Source organism: Atta colombica, unplaced genomic scaffold (genome assembly GCF_001594045.1).
Source record: "Atta colombica isolate Treedump-2 unplaced genomic scaffold, Acol1.0 scaffold105, whole genome shotgun sequence".
NCBI classification, from domain to species: domain Eukaryota; kingdom Metazoa; phylum Arthropoda; class Insecta; order Hymenoptera; family Formicidae; genus Atta; species Atta colombica.
In genome coordinates this window covers 958,795-985,880 of record NW_017259190.1, presented here as the reverse complement: position 1 = coordinate 985,880, position 27,086 = coordinate 958,795, and the positions used below count along the sequence as shown (strand labels likewise).

Sequence of the window (27,086 nt, the reverse complement as noted above, 5' to 3'; positions counted from 1 at the left end):
TTATGATTCAAAGTATTGTCCATCGCTGGCCATTACTTTCTCCCATCTTTCGGGTAGCGTACGAATCCCGCGTCGAAAAAACTGGTCATCTTTTGAGGCTATCCATGAATCGATCCAATTTTTTACTTCTTCCGGGAGTGCTGGTCAGCCAGGCCGTGTGCCATTGATCGAAACAAGTGATAGTCAGAGGGAGCAACGTCTGGAGAATACGGCGGGTGGAGTAGGACTTCTCATTTCAACGTTTCCAAGTATGTCTTGACCTCTTTCGCAACATGGGGTCGAGCATGCTGCAAAATCATTTTATCGTGTCTCTCGTTGTATTGCGGCCGTTTGTCTTTCAATGCTCGGCTCAAACGCATCAATTGTGTTCGATACCGATCGCCTGTGATTGTTTCGGTTTTAACAGTTCATAATACACTACGCCGAGCTAGTCCCACCAAATACAGAGCATGATCTTGGAGCTGTGAATATTCGATTTGGCCGTCGACGTGGAAGCATGGTCGGGAACTCCCTATGATTTTCTGCGCTTGGGATTATCGTAATGAACCCATTTTTCGTCCCCAGTCACAATGCGATGCAGAAATCCCTTCCGTCTTTGCCTTTCAAGCAGCTGTTCACAAGCAAACAAACGCCGTTCAACATCTCTCGGCTTCAATTCATACGGCACCCAATTTCCTTGCTTCTGAATCATTCCCATGGCTTTGAGGCGTTTTGAAATGGCTTGTTGAGTCATTCCCAATGATCGTGCCAATTCTTCTTGATTTTGACACGAGTCTTGCTCAAGTAATGCCTCCAATTCTGCATCTTCGAAAACCTTCTCTCTTCCACCGCTATGCTGGTCTTCGACGTCAAAATCACTGTTTTTGAAGGGTTGAAACCATTCACGACACGTTCTTTCACTAATAGCGGCCTCACCATAAGTATTTGAGAGCATTCGATGAGCCTCAGCCGCAGATTTCTTCATATTGAAGCAAAAAATTAAAACCTCCCGCAAATGATGAGAATTTGGCTCGTAAACTGACATTTTCAATCGAGAATAACTTTATGATGCAGACACAAATCGACTAATGTTTCTATGAGGTTATGTTGACAGATGCCCAAGTTTATTGTATGACGTCTATGATCTATTTATTTCGATCACCACTTACTGCTAAAGCCATTTATAGGAAAACGGCGGAAGCAAAGTTGTACACTTAATAACACATAATTAAATCGATGTTAAAATTATATTGAAATAGTATAATAATAACATTGTTTTTTTACTTTCAGAGCTATAATGTAATAAAAACTTGCAGACTATGGATGAAGAAAAACGTGATAATAAAGTTATAGTAGGACGATATTCCATATTTTTTGTTTATGTATTATTTTTTGTTTCATGTACTATTCTCTTCTTTTATGTAAAATATTTATTAATATCATGAACTGTCAAGAAATCTACTACTAGTTTTAAAACGATTCCGAATTATTAGAAAAAGTTCTCGCAGCAAAGATACTCTCGGTTTGCCATTGCCATTCCGAGATATAAAAACGGTCAAAATAAAATTTGATATGTTCTGGATGGAATTTGAATTTAGATTTTTCAGACATAGAAAACAGACACACAATTCTTTGTGCTACGATCGTTACATAAGGAATTTTATATCAATTGGATTTATATCAATATTGGAAAGAATTAGCAAGAATCGATTGGTCATATCGTATAAACCAGTACACATATCTACTAGTGCGCATTTAAATTACTTACCTGAGAAAAAGAAATGTACATCAGTTCTATAGAACCTCTTCTAGTTCTATAACATCTCCGTTGGAAAGTAAAGGATCATTCATATTGTAACATTAAACCAGAGCTACTTTTCCCACGCGCCACTCAGTAGGATGTAAGATCCAAGAAACAAAAGGAAATAACTCAAGACGATAGTTTTACATCGCTGTAATCGAGAAAAAGGAATTTCATAAGTTATGGAATGATATTCAATTGCATTCATATTATTATTTGAATATATTTCCAAATATAATTATTTAAGAACATACATAATACAGTAATGTGATATAAATTCATAAATAGATTTAATTTTTTTATATAAATAAATTGATACTTTTTACGGCAAAAGATATCTAGTTTAATTTATTACCAGGTTTTTATTACGGCATGAGGCAAAAATCTGATCGCTTCGGGAGAAGACTCTTATCTGGCTGCTCGGAAAACCTCTCCAGAGGTGGAAACGAAGTGAAGATGGAGAGCCGGGGACTAGGGACGGAGAAGGGATGAAGCACAGGAACATAATCTCCCAGCAGTATTCCCGGACCCTCTGCCAGGGTAGCGAGAGCTCATTAGAAGTCGCCCTTTGAAAATCGTCCTGCTACGAGCAGCTGCCCTGCGGCACAGTAACGGATGTTTTCTGGTGTGTTGGAACTTTTAACTCGACAATTTTAAGCAGAAATCTTTAGGATTTTCCAAAAACTTCTCGGTCATACAAAACGAGAAGTTTTTGAAGTTGACAAAAAGATCACAAAATTGATAACTTTTTCGACGTATTCAATGTATTTCTTATTACGAAAAAAGATCCTGAAATTTGTGACAAAGTATTACAAAAAAAAAAAATAGAAAATCTTTTAAAGATCTTGGAAATGCGTATCGAATAGAAGATTTTAAAAGCTTTAAATAAATGTATCTTTTAAATTCTATACAAAATAGATGGAAAATTTTTTGAATAAAAGGAATATTACGTAATTTTTATTTTCCAATAAAATGAATAAAAATATTAGTTTTACTGAATAATAATTTTTTCTTGGCATTTATAATACTCTAATTATTTTCAATTTTTATAAAATTTTACTTTAACACAAAATTATCTCACTCATTATTCACTATATACATTACATGTATAATGTGTAATTTATTTCCATATATATTCTCTTTTAATTATACCCATTTTTTTCTATATTGCTAGTTTTAAAAATCCTAACGTAATTTGATGCTGTTTGAAAAATCGGAGGGACACGCTGTATATTTCTCCATCCAATACGCCCCTGGCGTTTCGCTTTAGTGCTTCGTACATCCTGCAGGGACGTCAAAGAAACGACAAAGAGCCGGTCGGCCGTGAGTCTTGAAGGGCGGCAGCCCTACGAAGGGAAACCGGGTTTTATGCTGCCGCTGCGTTCTTTCAATGGGGCTCCATGGAGTACTCTGAAAAATGCAAGCCTGAACTGCTGGTCTTGTCGAAGCATATACCGAGTGAACCGTACAAAGATTTCGTCGAATTTTTAAATTCCAACTTAATCGAATATCCTCACCTCGATTTATAAGTAAAAATTAATGTTTTGAAAAATATATCAACTGCTCGTAATAGCTTTTCACTAAAAGAAAAGAAATATATTATATATAAATCAATATTTTTAAGGAATGTATCAATAACATTGCACTATCAAATTTATGCACGATTTATGCACGAAGAAAAACCTTCAAGAAAGATATTAAACCATTATTAATAATTTTGCGTTCGAATAAATAAAATTTAATATTAGAGAAGTATATAGACAAGATGAGACTTTAATATTTCGAGGAATATAGTATATTTTATATCGGCGATAAACAAAATATGAAAGTAAAATAAATAACTACACATCTATATAAAGTTATAAATTAATATTAAATTCGGATATTTCTTTTCAATATTGCCTCGTTTTCCAAATCAATTAATTTTTCATTCAAAGAGCTTACGTGCTCCTGTCCAATAATCTCATTTAATTAACATCGGATTAAACAATTTGTTTTCTTTCTTCCTAAATTATAGTATCATTACACACGCCTTTATAGACACAGTAAAATTGAGTTAATCAAAATGAAAATTAATTATGTTATCACACGAGAATAAATCTACATATGAAATTAAAAAAGAAAAACGTAAAATAAAGATAATTATGCACACATATCTTTACTAAAAATATGTAGTTTGATGAAATGTGTAATTTTAAGCTTAATGTACCTGAAAGCTACATTGTTTGATTGATTAACTCATTTTTATATAACGACATTCAGTCGATGTTAACGCAGTCGTTTGTCGACGTTTTTACGCTAAAATTCCTGTTTATAATTATTTATTGGCGCGGAAGGACGTCGCTCTGTGCTTGCGCTGTGCCCGCTTCGTTCCCTCGTTTCGTTTCGTTCAGTGACCCTCGGAGGCCGCGATCGATATGTACCAGCTATACGCCAGAGTTTCAATTATATAAACGCTGAGCTCTCCCGTATCGGTATGACGCGATGCAGAACAGACTATGTACTGCGCTATCAGCAACAATTAATACGTCTATTTACGTATTCGGTATTGCTCTGGTAATATATCTGCAGCATTTAATATTTATGGAGTAGAATATTGAAAACGCTATAAATAATTACAGGCAGCGCGTATTATCGCACTTCATTGATATTAAACATCATGTATGTGTTTCATATAATAATTCTTTATAACACGCTCATTTCATATTACAATATATGTCAATCGTCGATTCATAGTCGTTTAATAAACAGCTGCAGCTAAAATTCCTGATCTCGTCACGGTTCTAACTGCTGTCGTTTTTCTTACATTTATGTTTATTCAGTTATTTTTATCGATAAACAGCAAAATTGCATTTAATGTCGATTAACAATATTTCTTTGACAATTAGTGTCTACATTTACTAAATATATGAATATAGGAATTTATTTATGTGTCTTCGATAAAAACTTGTCAGAAATTTTTTATACAAATATGATAATGTGATCATTAAATATCATTACTTTTGATTATTGCAACATTATGTCATATTTATCAACTCTTCCGCATTTCTTATCAGTGCATTTCTTATCATTCTGATGATGAAATAGCATAATGATTATTTTACGAGATTATTTACGAGAAAACGCACACCGAGTTAAGTCTTTTGCAAAAATATATATAATCTATATGTTTGAAGTTTATATTTTGCAGAATTATTAAAATATATTAAATTTTAATAAATATATTTTAATTTGTTTGAAAATGGTACTAATTAAATATTTACCAAATATATTTTTGATACAAAAATCATTAATTTAATTTAACTCATTATCTTTTTATTGAATAAATATTTATCTACAAGCAAATGTTTAATTAATTTATAAACAAATATATATTAAGATTTAATAAATTTTGTTTTACATTCAAAAAAGTGATCTTGCAGTTATAGCGAAAATTATAATATAACATTATTAAATACGAAAAATAGTTAAAATAGATAAATTTCTAGCAAATATTGCGATATTGGATACGTATTGTATCTAATCATATAGATGACAGAGATAGAATTTAGATTTGTTCTATAAATTCTATGTATATGATACATAATTTTTTATTAGATACAAAAAACAGCTATAATTCTAGCTGAAACAGCAAAATATTTTTTTGTGTGTAGTATGTCCATATTATAATTGAAAGATTAATATAACGCAAATCTAAGAAACAAAAGTTGCAATACTGTATAGTACAAATTACATTATGACAAAAATTAACACATTATATATAATAGCAAAATATATATAATTTATATTATAACAGTAAAAAAGGAAGATATTTAATGACTCTCTGAAAGTGACTCTCTCTCTCTCTCTCTCTCTCTCTCTCTCTCTCTCTCTCTCTCTAACGTTTGGGAAATCTAAGAAAGCTGTATAATAGACGAGTGTTTCGCAGCAATTTTGAACGTAAAAAATCCACATTTGAAAAATGCCAAAGTATTCATGAAGAAACCGGACACTCGGGCACTTCTACTTCTACATTCTACCACGTGTTGCTTCATCTCCGCACGCACGCATGCACGTGGCGCGTACGTCCGAAAAAAATGAACAGCGCGACAGACATGTGCATGCTGCATACTCATACTTACGTACGTCATACGTACACACGTATGCGCGCGTTACATGCATAAGTATACCATTGACCGGGATATCCTCTATCGCCTGTCTCGGGATGAATGAACCGTTACGTCATGCACTTGTACTCACTGGTCCCCTTCCGCAACCCTCCTCCTCTTTCTCGTCCTCCTCTTCCTCCTCCACCTCGTCCTTCTCTCGTAACCCTCTCGCCCTCTCGCCGCGGTCCCGTCTATCTCTCTTTTAGCGGCTTGCATTATACAAGGTGCAGCATAAGTAATAGCCTCGCTTGAAATTGATCGATTTGATCGTCACAATTTTTCCTTCTACTATACTTTTTTACCTTCTCTTCGGAGGAGGATGAATTGAGATGGATCGGCAAGGAGTATAAAATGTTCCCAAGAATTTTTACATGCAGGTAACCCTTTGGATTCTTAAACTCGCGGAGGAGAAGCATCTAGAATTTTTAAATTTTTACTTACTCAATATATTCTCTGATTTTTTTTTGATTCCTAAATCTATTGTTTGAAACTTTTAATTCTCAATAGATTTTGATGTCTTAATATTACAAGAATTCTTTGTTCGTAAGTTACTATTTATTATACTACTTATAAACTTCCAAATCTCCGGATATACACAAGTTTTTTTTCGTTTGTGCATCTTCCTCTGTCTACGTTTCTCAAATTGAGAGAGATCGTGTGTGCGTCACATCGGGTTACGTGCAACAAACACGACCGAGCGTCTCCTCTCCTTGCTCCTCCCTCGGCTCGGCATCCTTCCACGTTTATCGATTAGCATGGCCGAGCACACGCCGAAGCGAACTATAGATTCGACAGAGGTCGATGTATCGCTTAGACGGCTCAGACACTCAGCAGACGTGTCGACTAATAAAACAGCGGGAGGGGTGCAGAGCGGTCGACGATAGAAGAAGAGGAGGGAGCTGGAAATGATGTACCACTGATACACTTTCGTCCCACGCAGGTGGGTCTTTGCATAACATGAAGTTGACTGACGATGATCATTTCGACAACCGTGTGGTCGAATTTTTATCCTTGGCCCGAAAAGCTAAATTTTCTAGTCGAAATGTCTCATGCTTATTGTATGTGCATTTGTATTATAGATATATCCAAGTATATGCCTTTTATAATCTTTCCAATTTCTGATAATCTTATTTTCTTTCCAATTCTTGTTATATATCTTTAACTCTTATTTTTTTGTCTATTAAGATTTTTGCCTGTTAATTTTTATTTCTAAATTTTTTATTTGTAATAGAGATTTGCTATAAGATTTTTTAAATTTTAGAAATAAATCTTTTTATTGTCTTGTAATATAAATCCTTCGTTAAATCCATGAATTTTTATCAATGAATCATATTACTTAATTTTTAATTTTTATTACTTAATTTTTATAAATGTTCTATAATATATCATTATAAATTATTTAAATAAATCCTGTTATAATTATTGTATGTAGAACGTTTAAAAATTATGAAATGTTTCTCTTCCTCTAAATAATTAAAAATTACAATCTGATAAATTATATATTATTAATTCAAGATTGTCGACATAATAAATTAACAAACCAGAAATATACATTTGCTTTTAATGTAAAAAATGTTTAATTACTGTCGTCAAATTTTTCACTTTTAACTGATCAAACACATTTTGTACAGTCACGAATGATATCGTTGAATAATATTATGTATCTAATACAATTATATTTACAATGTCACACATGTGGCGTGTCTATGCAGTGCATTCCGTCTCTTTTGTCAGTTATCCCTCTAGCATGGCCTCTCTGGGTTCTCGTCCAACTTCCTTCAAGTTGGGATACAACTTCGCTTTAAGACCATCACTACTAACTCTACCATGAAAATCCGGTTTCCTCTCCTTTGGAGCGCTGCGTTGCAACCAGATATCCAGGAGACTCTTCGATCCAGCAATATTACCCTTGTGCAACTGTTTGGTTAGGGGTATCGATACGCTCGCCGGCGGCGACATCGGCGAATCTGTTGTTGCTCTGATCACGCTGACTCTCGCAGTTCCATCTTCTTTGCCAAAGCTATAAGGAGATCATTATTTAGATTTCTAAAGTTCAATGAACTTTTAATATTCAGATTCTTCAATTTCTATTATCTTTAAGTATAATTTATCTCTCTCTTTTTAGTCTACATCAGTATAAATAAATTTTCTTCTTTTGTTTCTGTTTACAAATCAAATTACAACAAAAATTTACATAAAATTTTACCTAAGAAAATAAAACAATAATAAAATATAAATTTATAATGTGACTTTTATAATAGCATTAAAAATAATATCAATTACAATACACTTTGTATAACATCTGAACATTCTTTTTTATTTTTGTATATATTATATTATATTTTTGTATTTATTATAAAGTGTAGTAAAATTGACGTTCATTTATCAATAAACTCCAGATTAGAATTAAGAAGCAGCACCAAATTAAAAATACGGAAGAATATAAAAGTGCAACTATTGTAATAATTCAAAAATTTCAATTTAGTTAGATAAGAAATAAATTGTAATTTACACATCAAATTCAATTTTTTAAATCTTTTTTTACCTATCTAATTCCCGTAGGGCTTGATCGAGTTCTACTTTATCCTTTTCGTCTTTATTTCTGATCTCCAACAAACAATTAAGGACCTCAGTATGTGCGGCCGAGTTGTTAGCATGATGTTTAAGGAATGTTTCTATTTCATCCCATAATAAACGATAATGTTCTTCTCTGCGTACTCCTTTCCCGCCGCGACTTCCGCCAATGTTTGGCAAAGGCAAGGCTTCGTGTTTTGCCTCTAACCCGAGCAAGCTAAAAATTATTTGTTTGCACTGGAGCACTTCTTCCGTGGTGAGCTCATCCTTCACCATTATTTCTGGAAGCGGATCTATCTATACGAAGAATTTAAAAATATCTGATATCAATTTTTCTTGAATTAAAGAATTTAATATTTAATTATGAGATTTTCAAAATTTTAACATATTGAATTTTCATAAATTGTAAAATAATTAAAAATCTCTATATTATTAAGATAAATTAAAAAATTTAATCAGAATATTTTAAGATTTATTAATTATATTATTTAAATCTACTATTATAATATAATTATTATTAGCATTTTCTTTATATACAAACATGTTTTAAATTAAACATGAGAGTACGGGAAAAAGTCATGGGCCAATATTTGGTATGACGTTCTAATCTCGATCTCATCTTTTCTACTAGACCATCAGTACTAGAAGTGGAAGTACGTTTTAGCGGTACTAATATGTTATTTCGTATGAGGGTGCCAAAATCCTGTAACAAAAATATTATTGAATTAAGACAGTCGTATCGCAAGTCACATTTTACTCCTAATAAAAAATAAATTTATCAAATATAAAATTAACATATGTAGAATTTTTAATTTATTAATTTTTAATATATGATAGTAAAATAACGATGGAATTGATAATAATGGATTAATTAATTAAATTTATAATCCTTTAATACAAAACATAGTAATTACAAAAGCATCCTACGGTTATTCTATAATCCGTGACACGACCACCACACCCTTCACTAATGGAAGGTGGATCCTCCAGCACGCTTCGAGCAGTAGATAACGTATGAATGAAAATCTCGCCACCGTGCGCTGCTAATAAATGAGAAATAGTTTTTCCACCGGCCTTTCTGGCCATTTCTAGCATTACCGATCTACCATTCAATAGAAAATTAATTAAACAAGATGATGGTCGGCTATTGACGTCCACTGGTGTGATTCGATACATTGCCGTGCAGTTCTGCATCTCTGACGCGCTACAGCCGCGCGGCGTGCACCACTTCAACGTGACTGTCTCGTATTCTGATCCTTCTTCAAAACGCCTGAATGTCTTTATCAATGCCGAATCTTGCGGATTACCTATAACCAACCAATGAAACTTTATGGTATCTAAAGGAATTTAAAGATTTTTAGAAAAGAAATTCTTTTAATTAAAACCTTTCAAAATGGCAGTATGTGCGGCTGAAGAATGAAATATCTCCACATCGTAATTGGCAGATGAACTGGCGTTCTGCTCCTCTTTCATGGGTATACCTGTTACTGTAGTGCTGGCCAAATCATAATGAGATAAAATCAGATGAGATAACTTGGAATGAAGTGATGAAGCCTTGATTGAATGTATTTCTACTGTAAGAAATGATGATACCTGTGTAAAAAAATTTTAATCTACTTTACTTTTTATATGTACAACAAATATAAAAACGGAATAGAGCATTCTTAGATTAATATAAATATTATATTATAAATTTAATTATTGTATATATTATGAATAATATTACAAAATTAAAATTATATGTATTATAAAATATCTTATAAAAAATAAACATGCTCTATTATTTTAATGACAAAATACAGAACATAAAATAATTAATTATTAAATTATTAAAGGCTTACCTCTCGAGGACCTTGACTAGTGACTTGAGATTCAATATTGTTGGGATATATGTTCAGTATAACTAAATGACAATAATCAACAGGAATCAAACTGTAAATTAGAACAAAGTTTAATATGATTCTGATAATGTATAATAGTTGTAGAAAATACTAACTGATCTGAAGATAGCGCATTCTTGTTTTCCTGTGCTAATTCATTCAAAAAGATATTTTCCAAGTTCTTCATGTTGCTGTTATCACGTGCACTCGTGATGCATATTACCCTGCCTCGATTTATCAGTTTGTTGGTGTTCTCGTTTAGAGAAGTTCTTTTTTCGTGTTGTATCTCAGAGCACTCATTCAGTGTCTCGATTGCTACGCGCAGACCGTGTATCACCGAATAGTCCTCGCCAGGTTCTGGTGTCTTCGTTGGCACTCCTAAAATGGCAGTGCCATTCATTATCTAAAAGTAAAATCAGTTCCATTATTTTTCTGATTAAACATATGCTAGCAAAGAAATACATTCCATTCAATAATCATAGACATTTGTATTTCATTAATTAGATATTCATTACTCCATAAATATAGAAATTTGAAAGGGACTTGCATGATTTAAATTTTGCTGTAGTGGACTCCATGAATTCAGCACATAAGCTGCACGGTCGGTTACAACAAATCTAATCTGAAAAAATAATGACAGTAAGGATAACATTAACACTAGAGACTATTATAAAATTGTAATGTAGTCTGTTCTATCATAAAAAAAATAAGTCTATTCTACTTAGCTGAAGTTCATCTTTTTCAACGTGAAAAGAAAAAGAAAAAAAATGAACTATGAAAAGAAAAAGAAAAAGAAGAAAAATTAAAAAGCTAAAAAGGACAGATCTTATATATAATTAACTATCATGCTTTTCAACAAGAGACACAGATGACAGTATAACACAGTGAATAATTACAGCCTTGTTGTTAAATTAAAATGATTCAATGTGTTATATTATATTCTCTGTCCCTTATTGGATAGCATCTATAGATACATAGTCTCAGATTACATTTTGCTAGCATTTTTGTGATAACTTGCTAAAATATTATTGCAATTAAATGTCAACAAAAGTGAGTTCTCATTTGATGCAATATTACAAGTAAAAAAAAACACAAATTGAATATAGTAATTTTATGGCAATGTATGATTAATAAAAAATATATGATCATATGGCAATATTTCGATTAAATTACAATTATTATTTGTTGTCAGAAAAAAAAAAATTTTTGACCTCTAAGCAAAAGTTTCATTCAACAATATTTCTGTTATTATCGTGGCAATATGACAGTAATAATTGTTAGCCAGTTTGCTTTTGCACAAAATGTTAGCTGAGAAATAGTCTGTTTCTTCATACCAATTTGCCTATGGGAAAGAGATCCCACACAATGCGACAGTACTCCAACGAAGCTTCCACGCTGGTGGTCCACAAAGACTTGCAAACTGGTGCCAGCGGGATTAGGTTCTGGCCTCTGCTCTTCAGAAAGTCAAATTCCAGCGGGGATTCGGTGGAGATGCCAAAATACGGCGTGTGATCTAGCACGAATATAGTTTTGTGATTCGCGGGATACATCTCGCATGTCTCACTTGCGAGCCGCGTGATGCAAACAATATCTTCGCCAATCTTTTTACTCGCCTTTTGAGGTTAAGAAATATATAAGAATATAATTAATTGCGAATCGTAATATTTACAATTAATTTACAATTACGTCGTCTATCTTGTCCTCTGCCAAGTCAATCGCATTATTCTCATAATTATTCTTTCATATCAACAATCAATGAATCAAGTCGAGAAAGAAGCAAATGAACGATAGTTAGGCATCTTTCCTGATTTTTCTACTTGACACTTGTATTACTTATAGCTCGAATATAACCTCATTCGTAATTCCATTCCGAGCAGTTCGAGTTCCGCGTGTGGCATGATAATTCTTATATTGCCTTATAACATTCCTTCACATTCCTTTTTCTAAGGATGTACTGGAAAACAGGTAAATCGATGAGTAACATATCTCAATAAAAGTTTTTCTAAAATTTTGTACTAAAATACTTTTCAGAAATACTGAGAAAGTCTACATCTTTACAATTGTTTATATATATGAATTCTAAAATATTCTAAGATTTTTAATTTTTTCATTCTATAATTTCTGAAAAAGTAACCTTTTTCAGATTTTATAAGATTCAATCAGAACTTCTAGGATAGAAATCTTAGTAATCTCAGAATATTTAAAAATTTATATATGTATATGAAGAATTCTAGAAAAGATATAGACTTCTTTTGAAAAATAATTATAAAGTTCCAATTTATATAACAAATTTTAGAAATTTTCTAAAAAATTATAAAATTTTTAACTTAATTTGTATAAAAATTCTGAAAAATTATATGAAAAAATTTTACAGTAATATTTACAATGTAATTATTACAATATTTATAGACATTTCTTTTATGATGTTTAAATATTATAACTGTATAATTGATTTGCAGATAATTTAATGTCCAATGATATTGATAGTGATAATAGTGACATGAGTATAGATAGGATATCAAACCAAGATATAAACAGTGATGATGAGAGTTCAACAAACGAATCTGTATCAGATAGCAATGATGATATTATTCCTGTTATTATGAAGTCAAAAGCCTTGACATTTATTTCAACAGGTATTCCTTTTTTTTCAATTCTCCTTTTGTATAAAATGTTATACAAAATATATAAGTATAATTGTTATAAAATAAATTAAATATGATTTATTTTAAAGAAAATATCTTTCAAATTCACCTAGATGGGCCATCCCAGCAAAATAATGACAATGTTGATGAAGACTCTATTAATTCAGATGCAGATGAAGTTGTTCAAGCTATATTACATGCAAAGAAACTGCATAGGAATCATCCGCCCTCTATTACATTGGAAGATATGATAACGGATATATGTTTTCATCCTAAATTGGACACCATAGGCATAGCCAGTATTACGGGAGATGTTTTCATGTAAATTTGATATTTTAGAATATATTTTAGAGCGATTGAAAATTATAATTTAACTTGTGAAAATTATAATTTAATTTAATTAATTCTTAATACACATATGATGATATGAATCATTCATATACTATGCATTTCTTTTCTTTGAAATACTAGGAGCACTGACTAAAATAATCTCTATTCTTTCTTTTAAATACATAACTTTATAAATACTGTTAAAATATATTTAATAATCTCTTAATAATTTTTGCTTAATTATAAAAGAAATGAAAATTATTCCAGGACATGAATGACTTTTGTATGTAATAAAGGATCAAAAAATCATCATATGTATTAAGGATTAATAGATTACTTAAAATTCTATGTAATTTTATCCTTGAAATCAAACAATAAAAATTTATATAATAATTCTATCCATGTTAACAAAATAGTGGAGGTATAGATTGATAAGTTAGAGTTTGATCTAAATCATTTTTAGTTTCAATGAAAATATATCTATTTTTTTGCTATTTTTTAGGTATAAATATAACAATGAAGAGACCAATCTTGTATCGACCATAGAATTGCATCTTAAAGCTTGCCGGGATATTGAGTTTAGTGAGGATGGACAGTTGTTATTCTCAACTGGAAAAGATCTGTGTATAGCGATAACCAATGTAGAAACGGAACAACTAGTCAGATTGTACGACAAAGCTCACGAGTATGTATATATTCATATATGATATCCATTAATATTAAAATGTCAATATTAAATGTATTTTTTTCGTTTTTCTCATTATAGGCAACCTGTATACACAATGACGATTATCAGCGAGCATGTATTTGTAACAGGCGACGACGATGGTGTAGTAAAACGTAATGATAAGTAATATCTCTTTTAAAACTTTAATTAACCAAATCTTATGTATAAAAAAAAAATTTCAAGTCTGGGACCTCAGGCAAAAGGGAAGCGTGCCGATATTTTCTATAAAGGAGGCAGAAGATTACATCAGTGCAATGATAACCAATACAGACGCCAAGTATTTAGCTTGTGCTAGTGGTGACTGTCTGACAACTATAAACATACCTGAAAGAAAACTGCATGTACAGGTATTATAAAAATATACAAATGATTTAGTAATCATATGCAAAGTATTAAGTCGATTTTATACATGTGTCGCATACAGTCCGAGGAATACGACGATGAACTGACCTGTCTTGGCTTATTTAAAATGGAAAGTAAATTATTAACGGCTAGTAATAAAGGGAAAATGTATGTATATAATTGGGGAGAATTTGGACTACATTCGGATGAATTTCCAAGTGTCAAAAAGAAAGCAATTAATTGTATGATTCCCATTACGGAAAATGTAGTGATAACTGGTGAAGAAGATGGAATAGTTAGGTAAGCGATAAAGACAGAATCATACGATAGTTTATAATATATAAAGATTGTATCATATTTATATATTTGTATTATATCACCTACAATGAACAGGGCAACCAGTTTGTTTCCTCATCATCATCTTGGCATAGTTGGACAACATAACTTTTCCGTCGAGACACTCGATATCAGTAATGACGGGACTTTAATAGCATCTTCTTCGCATGATAATGATATCAAATTCTGGAATGTACAATATTTTGAGTCCCTAAATGTTACTGAACCCAAAAAGGGTGAAAAGCGAAAATGGCTCGAACATAATCTTCCTAGTAGTAAAATTCATAATCGATCTGATTTCTTTGCAGAATTGTAATGTTAACGATAATAAAATAATTTAATATATTCTATTTAATCATTAAAACGTAAATCCTTGCATATCATTGATAATTCTTGCATCGTTTTTGGAATAATTCATCCGATATCGTTTAACAAATCGGAGTAAACAGATAAACGAGTAGTTTTACAAAATGTGTGCATTTTATACATAGTCGGTATCAGTACATGAACACTACATAAATTTATGTGATATGAATATTAATACATAATACTTTGTTTTGATTAAACTTGGAATATCTTACAAAATATAAATTCAAACATATTACATTGATAGATTGCTATACTTATATCTAGGATATTATCATATTGTATCAGTTCTATTATAAACTATTAAAGCAGTAGTATTATAATATAGCAGTAATATTATATAAGTCTGTCTAGATGTATACACATATAATATATACGTATTATTAAATAGATTAACTAAAATCTTGATGTGCTTTAGGAATAGATTAAATTCTCAAATTCATTATTTGCATTTTTTTTTCGTAATTCTATAAATCTTAAATAAGTTCTATAAATCTTACCTCAATTGTAAAAAACATTTTTTTTGTAAACATTTATAGTAATTGAATTAAATAGATAGGCAAATGATATTTCGACACAGGTGTGATATAAAATATATGAAACTTTTTAGCTAGAAATGTTCCTCCGTAAATAGCGAGGAATGATTTCTTTGAGTCCTATTCAAATTGCATTTTGACACAATCAGGACGCAAAATATAAATTTTACGGTTATCATTTACTGATGATTTATTTGGCGTAAATATTCAGGTGCATGATAATGCTGTTGCGCATGAGCTAGTGAAGGATGTATCGGAGGTTGAAAACAGCGTACGTGTTCCACACTTGCCGCATCGCTGTCTCCGCTTTTCAAATATTTATTCAACACAGCAAATATCTGTGAGTTCAATACTTGAAATCGCCTGATCCGATCCACCATCCTCTTCAAATGCTTTAAGGATAAATGACGTACATATTTGAGCTCAAATGTGCAAATGAGCAAATTGCTGTATTAATATATATTATATATATTGTATTACTTACTATTCCTTTAACATTCTCATCTTTGCCATCCACGCGTTGCACTCGAAGAATGTGATAGCAAAAATCAAGTGCCTCAAATCTACGTTGTTGGCCCAAAAGAACAATCATAGCGCAACCAGCCCAATGCAAACCTTCACCAAATAATTCTCTGCAAAAGAGAAGAATTACAATCATTGTTACATTGTCGATAGACAAGAAAAAAACTTATGTTACATTAAATGTTGTACTCACTCAACAGTAAATTCAGTATCACCGACGGGAATACAGTATACAAATTGAAGCGCACTCCAAAGCCTATGGAATTCCGTGCATTCGTCTACATTCATTACACCATTTGCTGGTGGTGGCCCGACCCAGATAGGATCGTCTAAGAAGCTCCGTAATCTGCTGAGCACAACTTCGAATATCGACAAACCGCAGCATAATCGTTCGCGTGTTAATAAATCTCCTTCTCTGGCAATCATCGCTTGCTGAAAGAATAAGTCGTCCATAGAGTAGATCGAAAAAATATAATCAAGTCGTTCATAGAGTAGATCGAAAAAATACAAATACTTTGAAGAGACGTTATATATTTATACTTACTTTAGCGGTACCTAATTTATCAACATTTGGAACAATTTGTAAAGCCGCGTACTTCGCTTCTAATCGTTTCTGTTTCGTTTCGGGTTTTTCTCCCTCTAAAAATTGCATACGTAAATAATAAACATTTCACGCAGAACTGTTTTTCATTTCTATTCGAATTGGCTTATAATGCTAACACATACTGCTCCTTACCTTTGCAGTAAGGTCTCGGCAAAATATTCTGAAACGGCGCTGCGTGTAACAAATCGCACACTTCTTCTTGCGATAGAGCTTGTTCCATTAAGAGACAAAATAGAATCGTATTGCCAAATTCGCGGAAATTATGAAACAATTCAGTCTTAGCATCTGGATATTGCACAATGTCGTTCAACTGAGCGTGATAATAGCCTAAAACTCCGGGAGATCCATAATCATATCGTGGAAGCTTGCAGACTTTAGGCATGGCTTCCATCAAAGTCTTTGTAAATTGATGCAGGCTTCCTTGAATCAAGGTCTTAACGATCTTCAAAAGTTCTTCCATAACTACAGCTATTCCTTGATATCCAAGAAGCTTACATATTGTTCGAAAATGGTGCGGACCGACGAATCCCGTATATTGTCCGTATTGAGTGCTATAAGCCAGATTTAACTGCTTACTACCCCAGAGATAATGATGCGACATTTGAGGCGGTTTATCTCTATGAACGGGTTGTACAAATTGTAGACCGCGACACTTGACAAATCTGCCAAATAACACATATTAGTAATATCAAATCAATAATCCAGAATGTACTTAATGCAACATTATGTATACCTATTTGTGGCGGCGTTGTAACAATAATTTGGTAAAAAGTCGTAATTCAATTCCCAGAATACATGAAGAGTAATTCTTCCGTATGGGGCTAGAACATTGTGATTCGCTTCTCTGAACATAGCATCATATTCATCTAACGCGAGCCACTTACTCAGAAGCTTATGTGTAAGGCGATTGACTTGCAACAATCCGTCTAGCTCCTGCCGGATCAGTTATCGATTAATTCGAAGATGCTTGTTTAGCGCAAATATTGTAAACACGCGTGCTTACCACGACTCCAGTTATATCGCCGGATTCAAATTTGCTAATGGCCAAATCTAATGATTTTTGCATGTCCGCATTAATGCGTTGTGTTATAAGTTTATTTAAATCGATACTTCTTCCCAATAGCTGAACATGCCTCTGTTTTAACAACGTTTCGTATCTATTTGCACGTGGATATGGAAGTAAATATGCTCCAAGAGCGACACATTCTACTCTGAATCGTTTGTCCAACAGAATACTGGCTGCCAGTTGTTTATAATGAGCGAAAATCTGTTCACTAAGTTTGTAAACAAATTGATCGAAGCATAGATTCACTTCGGCTTCCACTTCATCGTACAAAAATTGTTTGCGAAATATCGTCAGTGCATATAAGGCGCTGTCGTTATATAAATCCAGTGGATACAAAACATACCTGTAAATTAATAATAGCAATGATATATCATAGAATGATTATATAATACTATAGAACATAAACTTGTATGTGTGCATTCTAATTTATAAGAAGCATTATTATTATATATACATATTAACAATCATTTTATTTACATAAAAACTTACTCCATCATTGACGGTTCCTTGCTTCTTAATATATGATCAGTCAATATCCATGGCATAGACATTTCAATGGGAAACTGAAACATTTTATCGATTAAACATATGGAAAATATAATAAATGGTATTTCTATGTGGCATCTTTTACAACGAGGTAGGCGTGAAATAACACTGAGCTTTCAACTTTACAGTTTTCGGCATGTTTTGGATGTGATATTGATTATCTATCGTACGCACAGCAAACGGAAAATACCTGAATACGTTTCTCCATGGTGATTAGGTCGCTGCACTCCTCGTTATGCTGGTGACGTACTTGGCATTTCTAATCATGAAATAAATTACAGAAACGACTATTTTCATAATCATAGCTTCATGATAGCTCATAATAACTTCAATATGCAAGGAGAAAACAAATCCCAAAATTTATATCCATCAATCAGTGAATATTAAGATTTTTATACGCTCACGGCTCAAATTAAATGGATATGATTGTTCATATATTCATTTTTTTAATCGACAAATTATACGGAGAATTACTGAGAGTATTTAAAATTAAAATTAAAAAATTAACATTATTTACCTGTATTTTCCTACCCATTGTCATTTCCAGATAAAATTCTCTGTACCATAATTGCGACAAGTCACAACAATTTTGTAGAGATTCTATGGAAGAAGAAATTTTCAAAATAAAAAAATAATTGTATTTGAAAATAATATTCATTTACTTACCACTGAAATTTAAAAGATAACTCCAATAAAAACTAGTTTTATGAAACTGATCAATTTGAACAAGGTATTGGCCATCAATATCTTTCCTCAGAGTGCGTTTCCCACCGCTTTTGTCGGCTATTAACGATTCCAACATGGTTCGCACCATATACAATTGTGTGGAAGATGGTCCTATTTCATTTCATTCGTAATGAGTTTCCAAAATCAATAACGACATACAAGTAATAAATATATATGCAACGTATTAATATGGAAGACTGACCAACGTTTCTTCGCGGAACTTTAATGCCAAATCCATTGTCTGGATCTTTTTTGCCTTTTAAAGCGGGATCTCCGAGTGGTTCTACTCCGAAATGCCAATCCGCACAAGTTTCTCTAACGGAAACAATTATACTGAAACAAAAAGATAAAAGAACGTATGAAATTACTTTTTAATTTTATTTTAATTATTAAACAATTTCTATAAACTTTATTTACACATACATATAATGTATATTATATACTTGTATTACATATTATACATGAAAAAGAAATCTAAAATTTTTATATCATATTTAAATAGTTTATGTTCTAACCTTCGAATCAAATCCTTTTTATTTTTGATAGCTTTCCTTAAAGGTTCACGCAATGCAAGCTGTACAAAATCTTGCAACTCAGCATATATATTCCTACGTATTGCGTCAATAAAAACAGTCTCTATTCGTGCCATTAATACTTGCAATCCCTTAATCATTGCTATAACTTCTATAAGAGCAAATTTCTCTTCATCAGAATAATTATATCGTGTAGCCTGTATAAGAAGAATGGTATTAATAAAATAATTTTTTTAATCAATAAACATGACAATGGTGTAAAATACTAAAAAAACATTAATAGAATGATAATCATACTCTTTCATATTCTTCAGCCTCCTGCGGACATTCTTTATTCATATGATGGTCAGTAGGATGCAGTAGCTTCCAACTATACAATTCTGTTACAACACTAGTCCATTGCGAAAGTAATTGTAATCCACGTAATGCCAGTTCCGCGGTATCTCGATTTTCTGTATCACTTCGGCATTCTTTGTACGTTGTAATGACTTCGTTACTATATCTGTATATAATTGTGAAACAATAATTATATCACAAAAATAGGTACCAAGTTAAGATAAAAGAGACAATGAACAAGATATACCTTGCCAATTCACTAATATACTTTACGTGATCTTCTCTAATTTGAGGAAGATGTACCATAAGATCGGCTTGCGGACTTATACTATTTGATGACGAAGATAGTGGCCACTTTGAAGCGTCAAAGTGTTTTGAACGTTTGATATAATTAAACGGTGCAATTTGCATATCTCCGAACAATGGTACTACCTCCAAGTTCTTAAAGATTCTATCGATTCTATCCAATTTCAATTTTTTCTTTTGGTCAAGCTTATTAATGTTACATAGTTCGCTGTCCATTAGAAATAAACCAAAGCCCATTACTTTTACCAACATGTGCTTCTCGTTAGGCGTAAGGTACATCTTAGTTTCAAACATATGAACACAAATATTGACTACATCCGCAAGTAATTCTTCATATCCTGCAATCTTCTCGAGATTTTCTTTAACCGTATCACGAATTTTATTCTGTGTTGCCAAAAACATTGACAGATTCTGAGATTCTTGCAGTGTCTGAGAATCTGACATCACCTTTAAAAACTGTGCAGCTCTAAAAAATTAAGCAAAACATACATAAGAATAAATGCAGTTAAAAAAATCAAAATAAAATATTGTTATTTTCATAAATCACCTCCTGTATGTGGAATAGTCATTTTTTACGCTAGATTTCATATTTTTCAATTCGTCCAAAACGGCAAACATGTTGATAAATTTCCCTAAGGTCAACAAGTATGCCTCAGATACAAAATCTTTTCTTTTCTCGTGATGACACAATCGTTTAACTTCCCCTGAAAATCGCTCAATTGCTTTTCTCTGAAATAAAAGTGTGCACGAATATACATGTACGCAATATATAAAGCCAAACTCCGATTAACTTAATTTGCATTTAATCTAACTGATAAAATTGCTTAAAACTTCATCTTTAATTATATAATTTATTGTCCTTACAATCTTTTTTCATGTTTATTAACCAATAAAAAAATTCAATGATTTGATCAATTGATTAAGTTTTTTGATTGATCACACTTTGCTCGAAGTTACCACAAGTCTATTCTTTATGTACGAATTAATATACATTTATACTTAAGGTAAAATACTTAAAGTAAAATAGGATCTATTCTTGTAGCTTAATTAGTATACGATAATTAAAAAAATTTTAAATGAAATAGACATATATATTTGAAATTTAGTGAAAATAAAATAGAAAGTTTTAGTGCAATTTATTGTAGCGACAAAGAATAAATATAAGACCATAAAACTGCTTACTTGAAAATACATGAAATTCAATAATTTGTTCACTTCAGGTGCTAACACTTCAACTGTCTTTTCATAGATTTCCACTCGGTTTGGCTGCTCGTTAGATTTTGGTTGTGGAATTGCTCGCGAACAACATCTCCAAGTATACAACATGACTGCATGCTCCAAGCCTTCTTCCAGCAACTCATTCTAAATATTACAAACAAGAATTTATCATAATTAACAATGAATTATACACAGTTTATAATCAAAGGATAAGCTTACTAGGCTCGCATGTACAGTTGCCTCTTCTATATACTTGGCAATACCCGTCACAAAACCATTTCTGTCCTCGAAATTGGTGTCGAAGTTTGCTTGATACACAACAGAGCATGGTTGAGCTTCTATACAGGGTTGCTCGTCTGGCAGTGTAAACTCGTCGAGCACGTCAACATTCGACAGAGCGTCGCCCAGAGTAACTTTCTCGGTCGTCATCGCGCCTCGTACAGTTGTCTTCCGGAAGACAAAGATGCAGCGACAACCGGGAGGTTAAGTGTGCTCCGCAAACGACAGGATGTATCTCTATAGCTCTACGTGCGTGATATTTACGTATTTCGTACGTACATCACGATATGATTTCGAAATCGTCAAAATCACGGACGAGATCGTAAAACGTTGACGAGATGAGAGATATGGAATCTTGGATCATCAAGACGCATCTCGAAATACAAGCGAGCGTTTCCCACGAAGTATAAAAGCTTATTGCCCGATCTCATCAACACCGCCAATCGCTTCCCGTCCTAGTTTTCCGAATGTAAAAAAATCAGCATAACACAGGTGAATATTTTAAACGGATGATCAGAGGAAACACCGTTCACGAGTGATGGATGGAGGGTCGATTGGGATGGGCAAAAGTCGATCGATTAATCGACGCTTTTCAAAGTTAAGGAATTAAATTTAAATGTATAATCTACTTTGCAAGTTTGAGATCTGAGGATTCGATTATCGTCATTCTGTCTTTCGAATCTTTAATTACGAATTCTTGTCGAAATACAGACGGATGTAATTTTCCATGCGTTACGTTAAAGATAAAATGAAAATAAAAACAAGCGGAATATATAAAATAAAATGATTTGATTATGAAACATCATGTGCGACAGATTTATAATTTATATAACGTTATTTGTTTTCTAATTTTTCCATGCGTTCAGATATCTGATTGATTTCGTTTTTATTTTTTTCACATTTTTTCACATTTTTCATTAAGTTAATAAAAATAGAATAATATAAGAAGGTCAATAAAAATAGATAAAAGACTCTTAAGAGTCTGGTCTATATCATTCTATTTTTATTTATTTTAATTTAATGAAAAATATGAAAAAATAACGAAATCAATCAGTTTCTTCTGAAGTAATTAATATTTACTCTTTCTAATATTGAGTTACTGATGAACGAATTTTTAATTCATCGATCAATCATGTTGTCGCAAATATAATTTTGTTTCGTATACGTATATATAGTTTGATTCTGGACTAAAACAGAATGCACCTACAATCGCACTGCTCTCAAAATAGAAAGAGCCAACAAACGAAAATGGATTAAAATTTTTTTCTTCGGAATGCGTATTTTAAATAGCGAATACTTTAATTGGATTCAATTGGATTCAATGAGATTCAATTGGATGTAATTGGATTGAAAAACTGCATTTCCTATTCAAAATTTTGAATTGAACAGTATTCACAATGTGTGTGTTATGCACAGAAAAAGCTAATATTATTTTTAGATTGAAAGGCATAGAGATATGCTTCATGCAATTCCTATAAATAAATAAAAATGCATTCAGGATTGAAAAGCATTCATTTTAATTCATGAATCAATATTTCTGAAAATTTGAATCCATTTCAATCCATTCTTGTTTGCTGGGAAAACACAACGGGTGCTAAACATCATATAAACTGTCAATTTCTTGCTTCAAGCTACGGACAGAATGTTTGGTCTATGTACAGGTCTGTTTTTTATTGCTGCACTATCTGAACTGGTGCACACAGTGCAATAAATTGAATCGAAACAGATATACGTTTATTTCACTTCAATTTATTGCAATTTATTGCATTGATGCACTAGTTCAGAATATAACAATAAAAAAATAGACCTGTTATATCATGGAATCAGAAAGGTGCAATATACGTTGCAATATACGTTTATTTCATTTCAACTTACTGTACTACGTGCAGTTAGTGTAGTATTCACTCCACCATTACAAATTTTCTGCACTAAACTGCATTATTAGAATTCTCTTTCTCATTTTCAACAAATATCAAGCATATACTTTTTTCACTTTAAGTTCCAAAAGTGTACGGTACACTGGTGTACAGTACACAGAAAACTAGACCTCAGGAATGTATTTGGTGTAGTCACTGCACTGTGTAGCACTACAAAAAAATGACAATAGCTTTGTCGATCTGTCACTGTTCGTAACGAGGAGAATGGAGAATGTGCACTGATAAGGGATGTATGTACACTTGCATACGTGGACACACATCGAGGGCTTGCTAAATAATTTTAATTTACAGACAAGAAGAATATGTAAAATAAATCATTCAGAGAAATAAGTTCTTCATTGCTATTTTTCTATTTTTTTATATATCTCCCAGTTATCTTATCTGTGCCGCCAGTCGCTGTCAAAAGGCACTAAAACTCGAAGGAAGTCATGGCCAGTGTCATTCCATAGCAATCTAATCACCGTGTTGTGTTCTTCTACAGGACAGTACTCGAGACAAAAACTATGACGAACGAAATATCGGTGAATGTTTTGACACTGAATTGTTGGTAAGCATATTCTGATGAAATTTTTACTTATTTTATAAAAAGCATTCCTAAGGCTCTTATTTTATTAATTCTTAACGATAGTGTCATTATATATCGTTATTACATATTTTTATTATGTATAACTCTTGCAACAATATTGTAACAATATCATAACTGTCATTAAAAATTGTAGAATAGGAGCTTAAAGAGTGAACTTTAATTTATGTTCTGTTGCTTCTGTTTTGATAGGGGTATACCATATGTGTCAAGAAATAAGAACGAACGTATGTCAGCTATCGCAGAAAAATGTATCAGTAGGGAATACGATATAATTTGTTTGCAAGAAGTTTGGTCTGTCGATGATTTTAATCAGATAAAAACAAAAGCGCAGGAAGTGCTTCCCTATTCGCATTATTTTCACAGGTATAGTTGTACGTCATCTCTTGTCATCTAGACAATTTGAATTGTTTACTAATAAATAATTGTAATCTTACATTTCTTGCATAGTGGAGTCTTGGGATCAGGAATATGTATCTTGTCAAGATATCCCATTCATGATGTTATGTTTCACAAGTGGCCTTTAAATGGTTATGTTCATAAGATACACCATGGAGACTGGTTCGGTGGCAAAGGAGTTGGACTGTGCAAAATAAAAGTGTTTCACATGTATATCAATGTTTATATCACACATGTATGTTCATCTAGTTAACTTTTTAACTCATTATTTAATCATATATAAAATATCCTTTTATGCATTATAAATAATAAAATGATTATACATCTCAATATAATCAGCCTATGACTTTTAAAGGATATTAAATGTTCACTGTTTTTGCAGTTACATGCGGAATATAATCGCGAGAATGACGAGTACATGGCTCATAGAGTGCTACAAGCGTTTGATACTGCTCAATTTGTAAAGATGACAAGTGGCGGCGTGGATGCTGTCATATTTGCGGGCGATCTTAATACAGAGCCGCAAGATTTAGCTTATAGAATTATACGTGGTGTTTCTAGTTTAGCAGATACGTGTCCTGATAGTCAAAGTCACATAGGGACCAACGAATGTGCCAATAATAGTTACACCAGCTCAAAACTCGCTCGAACACAGCCAAATGGAAAGCGTATAGATCACATCATGTATTTAGGTTCGAAGACTGTGAAGGTAAAGGATTAATATAATTAATATGAAAATATTGATACGATATATAATATATTAAAACTTGTAGGTTGAAGTTACAAATTTTGGACATCCCTTGCCAAATCGTGTGCCATATAAGAATTTTAGTTATTCCGATCATGAAGCTGTGATGGCTACACTTAAATTCACTAATGGTAAGCAATGTATTTAAATATTTCACACGTATTATGCACATGTATTATACATACATAAATTTTTATTTATTTTTTAAATTATTTCTTCAATAGTTTAGATTTATATATTTGTTTGTGCAGATAAACATGATGTCAAAGATCTAGATATTATTGATTCCCTGAAAGAAGCAGTAGAAATTTGCGAAGACGCATTGAAAAGTGTACAACGCCAACGTTTTTGGTATATATTGTCAACCTGCATGCTAATCATTCCATTAATTTGGATCATCTGGCTAAATTGCATGAATATATCTTTAGCTGCTGATATTGGTTTGAATGTAGTATGTATTCTTCTGACTGTATTATTATGCTATACTGTATTTATGAGTTCACTATGGAATTGCGCAGAGAAGAACGCATTAAGAGCAGGACGTTTAGCTATAGAAATTTACGTGACACATTTGGATAATAATCAAAACTGAACGTTAAATTTCTATAATAATACAGATCTAGTAAACTATCAATTAACAGTAACATACAATTAATGTTATAATTTCACATTCAATATAAATATAAAATATAACACATGTTGTATATAACAGTTACATTATTAAGTGTAAAATTATAATATTGATTTTATGTTAGTTGATGTTTATTGGATATTGTAATACCTCCAAAAGAGAGTTTAACATAAAAATTGATAACGCTCAAATAAAAATTTCGTTAAATAAAAATATATATTTAATATATATATGCTATCATATATATATAAATAAGGTAATATTTGTTTGCATTTATATACTATATTTATCACGTTATGATTTTATTATTAAATAAAACTTAAAATTAATATAGGTTGAGTTAAAAAAATAAGTTAATATGAAGACTAAAGTATGAATACTAAAATTAAACTGTGAGATTGTAATAGTTGTTTTGTTTTAATTCATTATTGACAGAGTTACAATTGTGTTACATTTATACGTTTACTATCATTTTTTACTAAATGTCTAGACACAGACATTTATAATATTACTGATTGATCAACTATATGAACTATGTATATCATTTCACAGGAATCAACATTGTGATAAAATATATCTATTTACATATGCATGCATTTATACTTCCATTATAATGTTGAAGTTTAGTTCTTCAAATCCAGTCTTTCAAGCGTAACCGCATTTCGTTTTATACGAGTTTGCGTTTCACATTTTTCTGATATCGATACTATGATATAATATTAAATAACATATTTTATGTATAGGTTTATAAAATTTTCCAAGATAATATAAAGTATTTTCTCAATATGGCATTATATATTTTATTATAATTATAATACAATACTATAAAACGAATGGTTATTATCTTTAAAATTTCCTACAAGTTCCATGGAATCTCCATATACTTTATGTTACATGGGAATGTCTTTTAGTATAAATGTATTCAAATACATATAGAAATATTAATTCTATATGGTCCTTCTGCACATGTATACCATTCGTAAGTCAT

General features: G+C 31.7%; 4 protein-coding genes across 7 annotated transcripts; 2 read left to right on the top strand and 2 right to left on the bottom strand.

The window, feature by feature from the left end:
- Window positions 1-3,148: 3,148 nt before the first annotated feature.
- LOC108688813 (protein asunder homolog) lies at window positions 3,149-12,118 on the bottom strand. 2 transcript variants are annotated; one of them, XR_001931807.1, is made up of 10 exons: window positions 11,717-11,947; window positions 10,930-11,004; window positions 10,499-10,785; window positions 10,344-10,434; window positions 9,888-10,095; window positions 9,430-9,809; window positions 9,044-9,205; window positions 8,474-8,799; window positions 7,612-7,948; window positions 3,149-3,190 (listed from the first exon to the last, which is right to left on the bottom strand). XR_001931807.1 is itself a non-coding variant. In XM_018195262.1 (10 exons), exons 2-10 carry the CDS (start codon window positions 11,930-11,932, stop codon window positions 7,663-7,665), a joined length of 2,031 nt encoding a protein of 676 aa, XP_018050751.1. In that variant the 5' UTR covers window positions 11,933-11,995; window positions 12,069-12,118; the 3' UTR covers window positions 7,520-7,662. The 2 variants fall into 2 exon arrangements, 1 of the variants encoding a protein (XP_018050751.1); XM_018195262.1 differs by lacking the exon at window positions 3,149-3,190 and adding an exon at window positions 12,069-12,118 and having other exon boundaries at window positions 7,520-7,948; window positions 11,717-11,995.
- LOC108688816 (WD repeat-containing protein 55 homolog) lies at window positions 11,955-15,078 on the top strand. 2 transcript variants are annotated; one of them, XM_018195286.1, is made up of 8 exons: window positions 11,955-12,003; window positions 12,842-13,018; window positions 13,141-13,348; window positions 13,860-14,042; window positions 14,124-14,197; window positions 14,268-14,431; window positions 14,509-14,726; window positions 14,820-15,078. In XM_018195286.1, exons 2-8 carry the CDS (start codon window positions 12,850-12,852, stop codon window positions 15,076-15,078), a joined length of 1,275 nt encoding a protein of 424 aa, XP_018050775.1. In that variant the 5' UTR covers window positions 11,955-12,003; window positions 12,842-12,849. The 2 variants fall into 2 exon arrangements, with proteins under 2 accessions (XP_018050775.1, XP_018050764.1); XM_018195275.1 differs by lacking the exon at window positions 11,955-12,003 and adding an exon at window positions 12,276-12,347.
- Window positions 15,079-15,714: 636 nt separating this feature from the next.
- LOC108688699 (cytoplasmic FMR1-interacting protein) lies at window positions 15,715-21,950 on the bottom strand. The gene is made up of 18 exons (XM_018195053.1): window positions 21,741-21,950; window positions 21,486-21,665; window positions 20,851-21,032; window positions 20,245-20,769; window positions 19,959-20,163; window positions 19,644-19,858; window positions 19,331-19,461; window positions 19,069-19,239; window positions 18,920-19,002; window positions 18,593-18,661; window positions 18,346-18,419; window positions 17,794-18,199; window positions 17,524-17,723; window positions 16,923-17,452; window positions 16,731-16,825; window positions 16,380-16,618; window positions 16,149-16,296; window positions 15,715-16,056 (listed from the first exon to the last, which is right to left on the bottom strand). Exons 1-18 carry the CDS (start codon window positions 21,948-21,950, stop codon window positions 15,844-15,846), a joined length of 3,876 nt encoding a protein of 1,291 aa, XP_018050542.1. The 3' UTR covers window positions 15,715-15,843.
- A 1,798-nt stretch (window positions 21,951-23,748) lies between these two features.
- On the top strand, window positions 23,749-26,059 carry LOC108689510 (putative neutral sphingomyelinase). Of its 2 annotated transcripts, XM_018196301.1 has the most exons (7): window positions 23,749-23,967; window positions 24,110-24,284; window positions 24,513-24,686; window positions 24,771-24,954; window positions 25,102-25,428; window positions 25,493-25,598; window positions 25,719-26,059. In XM_018196301.1, the coding sequence occupies exons 2-7, from the start codon at window positions 24,241-24,243 to the stop codon at window positions 26,057-26,059; spliced, it is 1,176 nt and encodes a 391-aa protein (XP_018051790.1). In that variant the 5' UTR covers window positions 23,749-23,967; window positions 24,110-24,240. The 2 variants fall into 2 exon arrangements, with proteins under 2 accessions (XP_018051790.1, XP_018051782.1); XM_018196293.1 differs by having other exon boundaries at window positions 23,749-24,284.
- Window positions 26,060-27,086: the final 1,027 nt, after the last annotated feature.